Consider the following 14758-nt stretch of genomic DNA (forward strand, 5'->3'; position numbering starts at 1 on the left):
CATCATCCTTCAAATAAAAGATATGACTCTTTTCACAACTGATTGTATTCTCACTTTGGTACAACTATTCCACCTTGCCTCAACTTAAGTATTCTCTCAGAGTAAATTAGATTTGTTATTCCTCTAGACATAATGACAAAGTTAAGAATACAGGAATGGGAAGTAAAAGGGATTATAAACTGAAAAAGAATTAAGAATCACTGTCATTAAGCCCTTGAGATGAAATAGAAACTAAAGCAAGATAAACCTCAGTTTTAAAACTGTGAGGCAGAAAGAAAAATCTATAATGTGAAATGACAATACAAGGTGAAAGGCTCTATTATGTCATGGTGGATAATAGCGTGAATTAGTAAGAGTAAAACTAATTTGTAATTGTGTGGAGGGAGAGAACTAAGAAACTTCCAGTATGGTTCATCCTTCCTAAAAAGAAAAGGTTTTCCATTTCAAGCATTCAAATGATGCTGCTGTTTTATGCGATGGTGAGAATCTGGAAGCAGATGTGGTGAACAAGTTATGTAATAATAATAACAACATTAAACCTTTGGAAAAAACTAGGTCAAAAAACTAATGCCTCATTGTGTAAAATGTGTCAAAATGCATTCTACTGGGCTGGGGTTGTGACTCAGTAGAAGAGCACGTGTGAGGCACTGGGTTCCATCTGCAGCCCCGCATAAAATTAAGTAAGTAAATAAATAAACAGATTTGTTTTTTTTTTTTTAAATGCATTCTACCATCATGTATAATGAATCAGAACAAATTTTTAAAATTTTTTTAAATAATAATACCTCTTGGTTTACACAATACCTGCAATGAATCAAGAAGTAATTTAGATACATTTCAATGAAACTATGCACATTAAGAAGATTGTGAAAGTTTCTATCAAACAAACAAGAGTTCATGGAAATTTCAACAAGACTAAAAATAGTATGTATTTATATAGACCATACCTCATCAGTTCTCAGTTACATTTTTTTCATGTTTTAACATTTCTGAAATAGGAATGCACCTTATAACTGATGGTATATTATAAATGACAACTTTTTATTAGTCTACAAAATGGATGTACTTCTTACAATCAGCAATGTCTTATGTTCAATAAATATGATGTTTATTTTATTTAGTACAGGTTCTTAATATTTTATTGGCAAAAAAAAACAGGAACAAGACATGCATGTACATTACACTAAATTATTAAACACTGTTCTACGATATTATCCATCACAATTAGACAGTAGGAAAAATAACAAGCATAAAAATCTGAAAGGAAGAGGTGATGTGAAATAACGAGTCATTCCTACAAGAGACCACTGCCAAAAAGTGACTGGGTATAGGTGCATATTTTTTTGTTAGTTGTGATTGTGGGAAACAAGGATCCACTGATAACACAGATACAGACAAATCATTCTGTAAGGATAAGGACAATACAGACAAGCTTAGTTTATAGATTTCTAAAAGTTGAAAAGGAAATGGTGGAGGTCAGAAGTAGGAGGATCAATGGAGACAAAGATAAAAGGCCGAACAATTTCAAAATGAAAACAAGGGTAAAGTAGGGGGAAAACTGGCATTTTAGGGAAGAAATAAATATGGTACAGAACACAGGTCCTCAAGGTTTCAAGACACTACAGATTAGAACTCTACAGAAATCTACAAAAATACATTCCACTGACCCTGACAAACAAACTGCCCAGTATCTACTGAAGAAAATACACAATTAAAAAAACAGTTAAACTGATAAGTATTAGCCTCAACACTTTGTGTCAGTGTATGTGTACTTATGTTTAAATTTTTTTTTAAAACCCCTAGGATAGGTATTATTACACTAAGGAAACTGAATCTGCAAGATATTAAATAACAAGCCTAATCATGAGTCTCCATGATTCAACTCCTCACAGAACCAACAAAAGCCATCAGTGGTTTAAGTATCTCAGGCTTTATACAATAGAACTGGGACTAAGTCCTGGAGGGCTTACAAATACCAGGTACAAAGAGGTACAAAGGTACAAAGAGGTTATATGATTTTTCTATTGGTTAATATAATGAATCAGTGGCAGAAGTAAAGTAGAATCTAGTTTTCTCAATCTCAATCCTTACAGCCATGTAACAGTTAGTAGAAATAAGAATCCAGGAAATTTCACTACAGATATAAGCATTCTATAAGTGTTATCTCCATTATAAATACATCACTTCTGTTTTTAAAACATCATTCCTTGTTTTAGGTCCTCTCATTCAGAATGCTTTAACAAATGCAGGGACAAAGAAAGACAATTTTAGTTGCTTATTCTTTGGCAATCAATGACTCAGTTTCCAGAGCTGGGGCAAAAAGACTGCTTTGGTGGGATGGAAGGATGATAAACAGCATGTTTCTCTTAAAAGAAAAATTAAGCTTTACCTTAAATCTTATACCTTTAATTATTTATAATCAGCAGGAGATTGAAGTTTTGATAATGGAAGAGCAATCTTCTATCTATTTAAGTACTGAACATTATTCTGTCAAACTTAAATTTTCAAACATATTTTTACTTCTCCAGTAAGAGGAATACTTGTAAGACCATCCAATAAACTATTAAAAATTCAAGGATATTAGTAATATTGAAAATTCTCGAGCTTTAGAAAAGTCATGGCATTCCCTGTCAATACTTTTTTCTATTTCTCTTACACACTTCAAGTGTGAAAGGGAGAAGGAAAAACTCTTAATTATTTAAGTCAAAATTTCTGTAAAGTTTGTTTTTAAAATATTTTTAAAAGACATTTACTCAACAAATTTTAGCTCCACTAAAAATTAAGATTTAAAAAACAAAAAGAATCAAGTGTGCAGAAAACGTATTGATACTCTTGACAATGAAATGATTTAAACTCTATCAAATACAAAGTTAACCTTCATTTTGTACTTTAAGAAATATATATTAATATGAGGATAAATGAACTATGTACTTCACAGCTATGATAAATATCAGCTACGTAGAACATATTTAAAATTTAGTATTATTTATTTTTTCCACTAAAGTTAGCAGCTGAGTGGAAGGGTCCCCAGCACCACCATCACCACCATCAAAAAAAAAAACAAAAACAAAAAAAAAAACACTGTTATGACTCAGCTACACCACTCACTCCTTGGTATTTATCCTAAAGAATTAAAGTCATCATACTATCGTGATACAAGGATACCCAAGTTTATAGCAGCACAATTCAAAAAAGCCAAACTATAGAACCAGTCTAGGTGTCCATTAATGGATGAACAGATAAAGAAAATGTGGCATACATAAACAATGGAATTTTATTCTGACATACGGAAAAATGAAATTCTGTCATTTGCAGGAAAATGGATGGAACTTGAAACCATTTGTTAAGTGAAATAAGCCAAACCCAGAAGGTCAAGGATCACATGTGTTCTCTCATAAGTGGAAGCTAGAGGGGAAAAAGGAAAAGTGGGTGGGAGGAAGTTTGTGAAAACTGAAGGAAGATTATTAGAGTAAGGAACTAGAAAGGGAGGAAGGGAGGGAAAGGGGAAATACTGTGGGAAATGATACTGGCCAAATTATATTTTTACATTGTGTGCACTTATGAATATGTAACAACAAATCCCAAAATAATGTATAACTAAAATGCGCCAATAAAAATAAAGAAAAAAAGGATAGAAAAAAAATCAGCCCATTCCTAGAAAGATGGATTTTGTATTGTACATTTTAAATTGAATCATCTTTATCCAAAATATAATTATGAAGGAAGGTTTTACCTGGAACTAGTATAATACACAACATTTAAGAATCCCAAAACCTATTATTAAAAGTATTTTACCCTCTTTAGTACATCATCTTTTTAGTTTCTCTATATAACCCACAATTTGATACAAAGAACAACAGCACAGCCCAAAGCCGCACATATCACTTGAGATGCAATTTCAAAAAGTATTGAATTGCTGAGAAGCATCTATAGCCTAACATATTATCATCACAAAATAACACATATGAAGCATTTCTAATTCCGAAACTGCCTAAGTACAAAACATTTTATCCAATCAGTTTTAACATTAAAAAAAAACAAAATGTACATTCTAAAAGTCCTAAGGTTTCAATGTTTTACAATGTCTGAACAGAATTAAAGCTGCCAATTTAAAGTTTTGCTCTATATCTGCTTATTATATTTGTCAATTTAACAAAACATACAAAAAACCTACATGAACAATTATAACAAAAAATGGGAATAAATAAAAATAGATACAATCAATAAGTACACAAATGTAATTTATTCATTTTTATGTAACAATACTGTGTTAAATTAAAAAATCACTATTGTATGTCAGTGGGGCATTTCCAGTGACTAAATGGGAATTAAGCAGTAACACAAAAACAGTTTTACTGACAACAAAGAATTGAAATGAATATGTGAAGATAAAAAGTAAGAAGCAAGAAAAGCACCCAAGTTTAAGTCATTATTAGTTATCAGGAAACAAATAATTAAGCACAATAAAAACAAGATCAATGATAGGTCACCTGAAATTCCAAGTTAATGATTATTTTCCCTGAGAATAAAACATGTTGAATTCTGTTCTTTGTTTTAATCTTTCAAAGTCTTGGAAAGTAAAGTTCTCTAAGTGATAAAAAGTATTGCCAGACAGGCTTCTATTTGTCCAACTCAAGTAAAACCAAATTCAGTCCACTCCACTCAGAGGCTATGTCTAATAAATGTGGCTCCTTGGGTTCCCCTCTTTCAGTATCTTCATTTTTTCTCAGTACCTTCCTCCTATCTGTTCCTTAGATGCTAAATTTAGATCTGGTCTCTAGCCATTTACAACAAAGGTTCTTACTGAAGTGTTATGTTACTTCAAGTAGCTACCTGCATAGTTTTCACCAATTTGTATCCATATATTTATTTGCCCTTTAGGTTTTACTGGTTGTTTTTTAAATATGAGATAAGTAGAAGAAATAATAGAATAGCATAGCAGATACTGCAAATAATTAGACTGCAATTAGGTTTTCTAAGTTACCAATGGCAAAAATGCATGACATTAAAATAATCAATAGAATTTTAAACATTAGTGTTTAACAGACGGATGCTATATGTCCATTATAAATCTAGAGGAAGAAAAGCAAAACTATTTAAAATAAAACTCTTCTACTCAATTTTCTAAATAAATTAGGGAAAAGAACAATCTGACCTCTAGATCAAAAGATTTTTTTGTGTAAGGAAATTAAAAATGTATACTCCCTGTATGTTTGTACACATATGTATAACATATTTCAAGGAGAATATACAAGAAACTTAACTGATTGATTCTCTGGAGGGAAACTGGATGAGTTAGTGCAGAATTGAGAGGGAGAGTATTTGATTTACATTTTTGCACTTTCAGAGGACTGTATAATGCTCATATATCACCCAGTCTTGAAAACTGAATAAGATAAAGGGAGGGGTTTATTAATTCTACACTGTTCCTAACTAAAACAGTAACTACATGGAGCTTAGCTAGGGTTTGCAAGAAGTATATAAATCAGAGCAAGGGGACATCCTCCTCCAACTAAGGAAAGCAAAGTCTTATGTTGGATCAAAAGGGTTAAGAATAAAAAATTTCATCCAAGCAGATCTTACATTCAAAATATATTCAAAGCATAATATGGCATGCATTTACCACGCCCTTTCCCAGTATCATCATCTTAAACACCACGGCTGCTGAAGATGTTTTTATTATGACTGTTGAAAGTTTTTTAAAATTATAATGTATTTGTGCATGATGGGGAGAAGCTATATGCTCTACTGTTTTCTACTCATTAAAATATTTAAAAACACAAAGACTAATATTTTTAACTGCCTTAGCTAAATATATACTAAAAAAAAAAAAAAAAAAATAGAAAAATAAAATAAATACTGGTAGTCCCTGGATAAATTCTTCATGTCAGTGACTCACCTCTACTACCACTTGAAATTTTCCAGAATAGTTCTCTATCTTCCTCTCAAAAGCCACCAGGATTTCTTGCATAGGAGCAAGCCTTTCAGGACTGGTTTCAAGATCTTTTGGATTCCAGCTGCTGGAAAAGAAGGGCCACCATTTTTGGTCTCGGGAACTCTCTGGAAGTATTTAATACAGAGTCCATTCCTTTAATTTCACGAAACTGTCTGTTGGGGGAGTTATTCTCTTTCAATTGTTGTTTTTAAGAATAAACCACATAATTTAGATCTTTTAATGATGATGTGGAATTACAGATAGCAATTTTCACACCTTTTCACAATTTCTAGATATTCTCAGATCCTGATTTATTATTGCAGCATTTGGTAGCTGCTACAAGTTCAGAGAGTACATCTTTTTTTAAGTAATGAAATAAAACAGTTATGACAAAATTGGAAAAGTTTCACATCACACTCTTGTGTCAACTCTACTTCTTATGAAATTCACACCACTAAAGTCCAGGAATATACTGTGACTTTTTTCATAGGTGCTTAAAGACAAGCTCAGGAGTTATTTGGACTCTTCCTTCTCCTGTCAAAAGTCTTAGTAATTTTATCTCTTCAATATTTCTTTAGGCTTCCCTGTTATCAACTCTACTGCCACTAGTGAATTTCATGATGTAGTCACTAAATGCCTAGACTATTGCAGGAATGAGTCCTTAAGATTTATATTCTTAAAAAGAGCATAAGATGTTATTTTTTCAACATAATATTTTAAGAGCTCCCTATTCTGGACCTGTCTCTATCCTTTATCATTCACAGAATCAACTACAATCCAATCCATGGCTAAAACTTTCACTTTCACCTCTTATGACACATTTAACCACACCCAGAACTCTGGTCACACAGAACACTATCTTACTTTCTCAAGCACAGCACACTTTTTCCATTCCTCTACACACTGTTGGTATGCTTCTAGTAATTCATAAACAAAGTTTACTAAATAAAGAGTAAGGATATATTTTTAAATGTTAAAAACTTACCATATGACTAGATACTATAATTTTTTTAAAAAGCCACTATAAAGTTAATGATTTACTGAAGATCACCCATCATTTAGTTAACAGAGCTAGACTCAGTTCTATAGCCTCAAGCCAGTGATTTAACCATACTTGTTATCCTCTATCATTATATTCACATAACACAGGAAAAAGAGTGACTACAAATCCAAAACAGTATGTGCAATGATACTAATAATAATTGTTTCCAAAGGAAACATTCATTCATTGTATTCACCCAATGTATTCATTCAATACAACTAACAATTTCCTACCAAATATAGTATATTCTATATGGGGATTTAAGCCATCATCTTCAAATAGCTTACTATTTCTTCAGACATACTCTCAAGTCTACCTATGAGAGACAGTATAGATTTAACAGAATTAAATTAATAAAAGAGATCCATTAAGCAACATCTGACAGTTTTGTTCACTAATTTGACCGAAGAACTGTAGCAATTACTAGGAATAGAGAATTCTAAAATACGCACCTTTAAAAAAAAAGCTTTTAGTAGTCTTATTAAAAGTATATTTTTTTAAAAAATTAAGAAGAAGAAGAAAATAAGGATACATTTTTTAAAATTCAAAATTTATGTGACTTTTTCCTAAATGAAACTGCTTTAAAATGCAAGACTCTTATTAAAGTCACATATTATATTTTGTTAAAAACCATACCACATTTTTATCTTTACCTCACTTTTCATATGTACATAATACATACACCCAATGCGGTAGGCTGCTCCATTGTCTGCTTTTCTCTGGAGACACATTTAATGATCTTGGGAAGGATTCAGCATAAGTAAAATCTCAATCAACTTAAAGGTCATGCTTTCAGAAATTTTGACAACAATTTTCTCAAAAATAAGAAAACTGTTTTTTGAGCTGGGATTTTCTTGAATAAAAATGTGTACCAAGATTTATGTATTGAAAGCTTATTATGTGCCTATTTATATAAGGCACTATGAAAATTGATATAAGGGTCAAAACCTTAAAAAAAATTAAACAATATTCTAACACACACAGGTCAGATGTTAAAAATTAGAGTTCTCTACATTGGCTTTTTATAACTGTAATTTTATTCTATCAGGTATTACCCTAGCATGGAAATTCTATAATGGAAAAGACAGTTTTGGAAGTTCCCAAAATTTATTCATTAAAAAAAAAAAAAAAAAAAAAAAAACAGAGAAAGAATTATTGGACGGATAAACTAAAACCCCACAGACAATACTTAAAATGAAATGATGTCTGATTATCCCCACAAACCTCAAAATGCCATCACATAGGGACAAACTACTAGACCCGCCTGATGATTACAACCAATGGGGAATCCAGTGGATCTAAAAACAGAACAGTCAAGAGATATATGCCTGGAAACCACACTAAACCAATTTGAGAAATGACAAAATATCAGAAAGGATTTTTACCCAGTCCAGTGGCAAGTAAATGCAAAAGACCCATTTAAGTGTGGAATGGGGGTGGGAAAAAGTCTAGCTCCAGTGAACTCTGTAGCCAACCACCATGTCTCCCTTCCAGGACAGAGACCCACACCTAGAAGAAATTTCTGGGAACTGTCAAAAAACTAAGCAGAGTGGATACAATGGAGAGAGAAGAGGCTAAGTTCCAGATAATAACAAGAGAAGGAAACAGAGCATGGAAGTCTCAGAAGGTAAGTGGCCTTATTTTAAGCATTACATGAAAACAACAGAGAAGTTTATGAACTTTAAAAAGCTGTATAGAATACCACTTCCTTCTAAAAGTAAAGGAAAACTAATGTCACATAAAAATGATCAAGCCAGGCATGGTGGCACAAGCCTATAATCCCAGCAACTCTGGAGGGAAGGCAGGAGGATCACAAGTTTGAGGTGAGCCTCAGCAACTTTGAAAGACCTTGTCTTAAAATAAAAAGGGCTGGGGGTGTTGTGGTACAGTGGTTAAGCCCACTGAGTTTCAATCTCCAGTATGCAAAGAAAGAAAGAAAGAAAGAAAGAAAACATTCAAAGTGAAATTTCCGTTATTAAGAAGTTAAAAAAAAAAGATGAGTGAGAAGCAGAATACCACTTCTACAATGAAGCCACACCAGAAAAAAAATGTGCTCACAAAAAAGATTGAAAGAATCCACAAATTCAGGATTAGCTAAAAGACATAAGAAAAAACATAGAATTGATTAAAATACATGTATAAGTTATAAAAAAAATAAACAACTAAATTAGAAATCAGAAACATTCACAATTAAAATGACAGAACTCAGGAAAGCAAAAAATTTATTTCAGAAATGAATAAATAAAATGGAACATGACAACAAATAATGACCTAAAAAATGAAGCAAAAAAAGAATTATTTTTAAATTTGATGCAATTTTTTTAAAAAAATTAATGAAAAAGATTCAAAACAAAGTGATAAATATGGGAGTTAAGCAAGAAAGATTCAACAAATAAGTAAGAAGAGTCACTGAAGAAGAAATCTTAAAGACAGAATACTAAAAAGTGTAATTCAAAAAATCATGAATTCATTGAAGCTGGGCACAGTAGCACATGCCTATAATCCCAGCTACTTTGGGAGACTGAGGTGAGCTTGAAAAGGTTCAGGCCATCCTTAGCAACATGGAGAGATTCAATCTCAGACATTTAAATTTTTAAAAAGCAAACTCAAAATAACTTCACTGGGAAAAAATATTTGAAACTTCATATTGAAGGAGTACACCATTTCTTATTTCTTATCTAAAAGCAACCTACTTAAAGATATATATATCTATTTAAAGATTTAAGTAGGTTAAAATTAAAAGCACAGAAGATATACCACATAAGCATTAAACAAAAGAAAGCTTAATGCTGGTGTGGCTCCAAGATATAACAACCATGATATATCTGTACCACTGCTAATGTAAATTTTACATTAAAAAAAAATAGGCAAAATTAACTTTATAATATATTTTATCTAGCAAATTTCTCCTTTGGGGAACTCACATTTTAAAATAAACATAACTTAGTTGACCTTTATCCAGAGATTTAAAAATCTGTATCATGAAAACTATTTTTATCATAAAATGATTATCTCATTACTCACTAAGAGCTAAGACAAGACCCAAGAGAAAAGAATCAAAGCAATACATTCTTGGATCCTGTTTCAAGCAAAATAAATATGCATGACTTACATAAAATTTAAGTTTTAACTGCCTATCAACGGTCTAGGTTCTTTCTAGTTCTGAATTTTAAAGACAGCAGAAGTACCAAACAGAAATGCTGTACTTTAATCTACTACATGTTATTTTATTTAACAAAATATGCTTTTAAATAATAAAATTTATGACTTTACCTGAAATATTCTATGTCAGAAAGTCAAGGAGAAAACTTTCCTAAAGTATTTAGCCACTTTCAACACCTACCTCTTATAATTATTTACATCCCAATTTTACCATAGAAGATCGTTATAACATGACCACTAAAAATAAGAAGTTCTGGTAATTCTAGTTGCTTTTTTAGCTACAGTGAAGTATTTCAGGTCTCCATCAATATTCTTTTACCTATTCTCCTCTTAGGTAACCAAAATGATTAGGAATTTAAGTTGAGGTCACAGAACATAGCAAAGTTGATTGATGAAGACTGGTAAAAAGCAATGATTTTGACTGACACAGGAAAAAATTTTTCTAAGAACCGAGGGTTAAATTAAGACAAATAAGTCAATACTATGAAATAACCAGTGTAAGTTAAGCTAAAGGATATCAAAATACTTCATCATAGGTTTTCCTTGGAAACTAGATGACAATAGAAATCCACATCTCTTTACCTAGTGATCTTTCATTTCTTATAAACAGAAAATATAACCAGCGAAAAGTTTATTGTTGAAAGTTTTTCTTGCAGATTCAGAAAGAACATGTGTCTTTCACTTTTAACCTGAAAATATTATCACATTGTTTTGAATTATCTAGGCGTACAGAAAAAATTTTATCCTCTGAGGTTGAATTAGACTTTGGGGAAAAGTTGAATCACATTACTAACTGTGATATATAATTTTTATTCAAAGGCAAATAATCAAAATATTTTTGAACTGCTGTGGTAACCTAAGAGGACTGAGTATTCAATCAAAGAATCTTAGGAATGAGACTTTCAGAGTCACCTAAACTATACTCCATCTGCCTGTTCAGTGCTTAAATCCCAACTATACATTTCAAAATTGTTGTCCAGCTTCTCTACAAACCATCCCAGTAATGGTAATTCCAAGGCAATTAATTTCATTTTTTAAATGGCTTGAGATATTGAAAAATAACTGCCTTTCTAGTTATTTGCGTATATGAGTTGGAACTTCACATGCTAATTTAAGTTATACTCCATAAGACTATGATATTTTTTAGAATTTTAAAATTATAGAGGAACATGGGGAGAAAAGGACAGAGATTAAGAAATGAAAAAGGACACTATAGAAAAAATAGCAATTTTGAGGAAAATTTTTGTTTTTATCTGTTCTCCATTCATTGTTGAGAATAATATTTTCACAGAATTTTATCAAATCAAAGATTAATCTTAGCATGCCATTAAAAATTTTAAGTACATGTTATGTTCCTAGTACAGAGGCAGCTATCACCAGGACTACAGAGAAACATGATAAAATTTCTAACTGCTGGAAGTTTACAATTCAGTTAAACAGACAGGCACAAAGGTAAACAAATACTTGTTGGTAGGAAATGAATCACAAGCTACATATAGAAAAAGGTTCTATTAAAGTCGGGCATTAAGCTGATCTTTAAAGGATGGGAAGTATTTAATTTGCCAGAAAGATATGCAAAATACATTTCCAACAGGGAAAACAACTAAATCAAAACAAAAAGCAAGAACAGAGGTTGGAGTCGTGGCTCAGTGGTAGATAGAGTGTTTGCCTAGCATGTGTGAGGCACGGGGTCTGATTCTCAGCACTGTATATAAATAAACAAATAAAATAAAGGTCTATCAACAACTAAAAGAAAATTAAAAAAAAAAACCCAAGAACACAAAACAAGCCTTTAAATAGAAAGAGGTGTCTCAATATAACCAAAGCTATCTGAGTAGGGTCAAAGACATGAGTTGAAGGCAGAAATGGTAAGTGTGTATCATTCACAAATAGTACACATTAATTATTATCACCATAGCTCAAATTTCCCACATTGAAGCAACAAAACAATTTCAAATCCTTTTTTCCTGCTTCCACATGAAACACAGTTTGGTTGATACCGCTATAGAACAACAACTAATTCTGATTTTCCATTTTTATTCTACTTGAATGAATAATTATATCCAGAAAAAAAATTCATGCCTAATCAGAGCTATTACTTTCTTTTAACTTCTGTCACCCCATTAACAGTTTTCTTCATAAAGTCTCTTTCACAAAGGAACAAAAATTTTAATTACAAGAGTTACTGAATATACAAACGTAAGTAGAAAATGTAAAACCACATTGATTTCAGTGTCATGAACTGGATAACTCCATGCCAAAGAACATGGAATTACAATGGATGCTAGAAAAAATTACCAATTACTTCATACAAGGGATGTTCAATATTTTTTAAGAATGACAAATGTGGGAGATCAAAGATGGCAGATTAGAGGAAGAATGCACTTTCCAGTTGCTCTGGGCCTCAGAATTCAAGTCAGAGGAGTACTGCTTTACAGTGAGATGGGTGACAGAGGGAAACCACAGAAATTCAATAAGGGAGAGTCAGAAACTCACAGAGACCCAGAAATGTGTGTGCTTTGAACAGAGAACAAGAAAGAATATATTGGAGCCAAGCTGATGGCAGTGGCTGGCACCAGTACTCTCCAGAGTCGGGGGAGGGGGGAACATAATGGACAGATTTATCACAGGAAAACCTGTAAAAGAGAAAAGCAGTCTGAACTTATCTGAGTCAGAAGTTGCACAGTATTTGAAAAATGCTCAGTGTTTCTCAAGTGGCAAGGGGAGAGCTGAGGCAGAACCATCCTGAGGAGGCCATACTGCAGTTTATTGCTGCAAGAACCCAGGAGATCATAGCAAATATTGCCCTACTGATCCAGCAAGCATCTAACATGTGGCCTAGGGTGTACTTGGCAGGATGAAACTGAAACAGGCACAAAGAAGACTGAATTCTAAAGAAGACTGAATTCTGAAGGATTCAGGTCAGAGAGAGGGAAGGGAGTGCAACTTGTTTTCCCTTTGTGTCTGGTGGTGCTTGTAACCAGGTGAGGACGGTCAGAAACTGAAGAGGCGGGTGTGATTACACCTTGAAACTGAACCTGGAAAAGCCTTATTTGTGGGAGGTAGAATGTGTGAGAACTGTGAAGGTGGTCACCCTGCACTACAGGGAGAATTCTTGGGAGACCTCCTGAAACCCAGATACCAAGCACAAATAGGCATCCTAGAAGTCCCTGAATTTTCCATTCAGAACTTTGCATCAGGCCTGTCCTGGGAATGCCTCCACCTAATCTGTTCAAACAAAGCTCCAAGTGACAATGCTCCTCATTCTGTCCTATACTATGAGAATGGAAGCTGAGAGCTGTTTCAACTAGCTTTAGTACCAGGCCACTTCAGCTGGCAGCTCAGTGTGCAACACAAAGAGAAAGGATTTAATAATCCCCAGCCCTTGCTCTAAGGGGCACACAGTCCAAGGGAGAACAAAAAACAGAAAGAAGGGGTTGGCACAGGCAGTGAATATGCATCCTTGTTCACAGTTTTGATCACCTCAGCAGAGATAATTATTTCATGTTTCATTAAGAATTGGGGGGGGGCATTCTTGTTGCATTTGTTGACAGCTTCATGGATATACACACTTATGCACATATGTTTTTTCTTTTTATTATCCATTTATTCTTTTGCATTGTCTTTTGAGGGCTAGTTTTTTTTATTTCTTTAGTATGTTTTGTTTTGTTTCTTTTGTTACTCTTTCTTCTCCCTCAAATATACAAATTCTCCTATTTTCTCTCTTTATTTTACATTTATTATCCTTTTCTCCTTTATTATAACCTTCACTTGCTACCTTTCTTCTGCTGTACTTCTTGGTACATATTAATTATTCTAAATGTACTTCTGCCTTCCTACCCCGTTTTTTTCTCTTAATGAGCTATATTTTTATCACCTTTCAGAACTATTTAGTTTATATAATTTCCACCCCACCACTCGTACTGCAGCAATTAGTTCTATGGATGGCATACAAGCTAAATTAATCAAAAAAGACATATAAGGTCACTTCATACTGTTAGAGGAAACAATCCAACAAGAAGATATGATAGTAAGTGTTTATGTTTAAAATGTTGGTGGCACTTAACTACATAAAACAGTCACTACCAGACTTCAAGATTCAGACAAGCCACAATACAGTAATTCTGGATTAATTCAATGTATTTCTCTTGTCCATAAAAAAAAAAGTCATCTAGACATAACATCAGTAAAGACTCTTCAGACCTAAAAAAATATTACCAATCAATGAACCTAACAGGAAAGCTATAGAATATTTCATCCAACATTAGTCAAATAACTTTCTTCTCAGTGCTCATGGTACCAGCTCCAAAACAGACCATATTTTAGTTCACAAAGCAACTCACAGTAAATACAAAAGAGAAATGATATATTTTGTAGCATATCATTAGATCATAATAGAAAAAATTATAAATCAACACCTGGAAAAACTACAGAAACTACATAAACTACATGAACAATGTACCTTTGAATGATTAATGGGTAATAGAAGAAATCAGGGGAGAAGTTTAAAAGTTCTTAGAATCCAATGTGAATATAGAGACAGCACATCAGAATCTCTGGGAGACTATGAAGATGGTTCTAAGAGGAAAGTTTAGATTTATGAGTGCCTTCATAGGGAA

At 32.7% G+C, this 14758-nt stretch overlaps 1 protein-coding gene across 8 annotated transcripts in view; it reads right to left on the reverse strand.

The window, feature by feature from the left end:
• Nucleotides 1-14758, reverse strand: part of SMAP1 (small ArfGAP 1) — a 182131-nt gene that overhangs the window by 103588 nt on the left and 63785 nt on the right. The window contains exon 2 of one of the 8 annotated variants that reach the window (XM_079146540.1): nt 5900-6020. The exons of 6 other annotated variants lie outside the window; for them this stretch is intronic. In XM_079146540.1, coding sequence (XP_079002666.1) covers nt 5900-5971 — 72 coding nt within the window. In that variant the 5' untranslated portion in view covers nt 5972-6020. Of the gene's footprint in view, nt 1-4490; nt 4994-5899; nt 6021-14758 lie in introns of those variants that run through there. One more of the 8 variants, XM_079146541.1, reaches the window with a different exon arrangement.

This window comes from Sciurus vulgaris (genome assembly GCF_902686455.1).
Source record: "Sciurus vulgaris genome assembly, chromosome: 7".
In the NCBI taxonomy this organism is placed as follows: domain Eukaryota; kingdom Metazoa; phylum Chordata; class Mammalia; order Rodentia; family Sciuridae; genus Sciurus; species Sciurus vulgaris.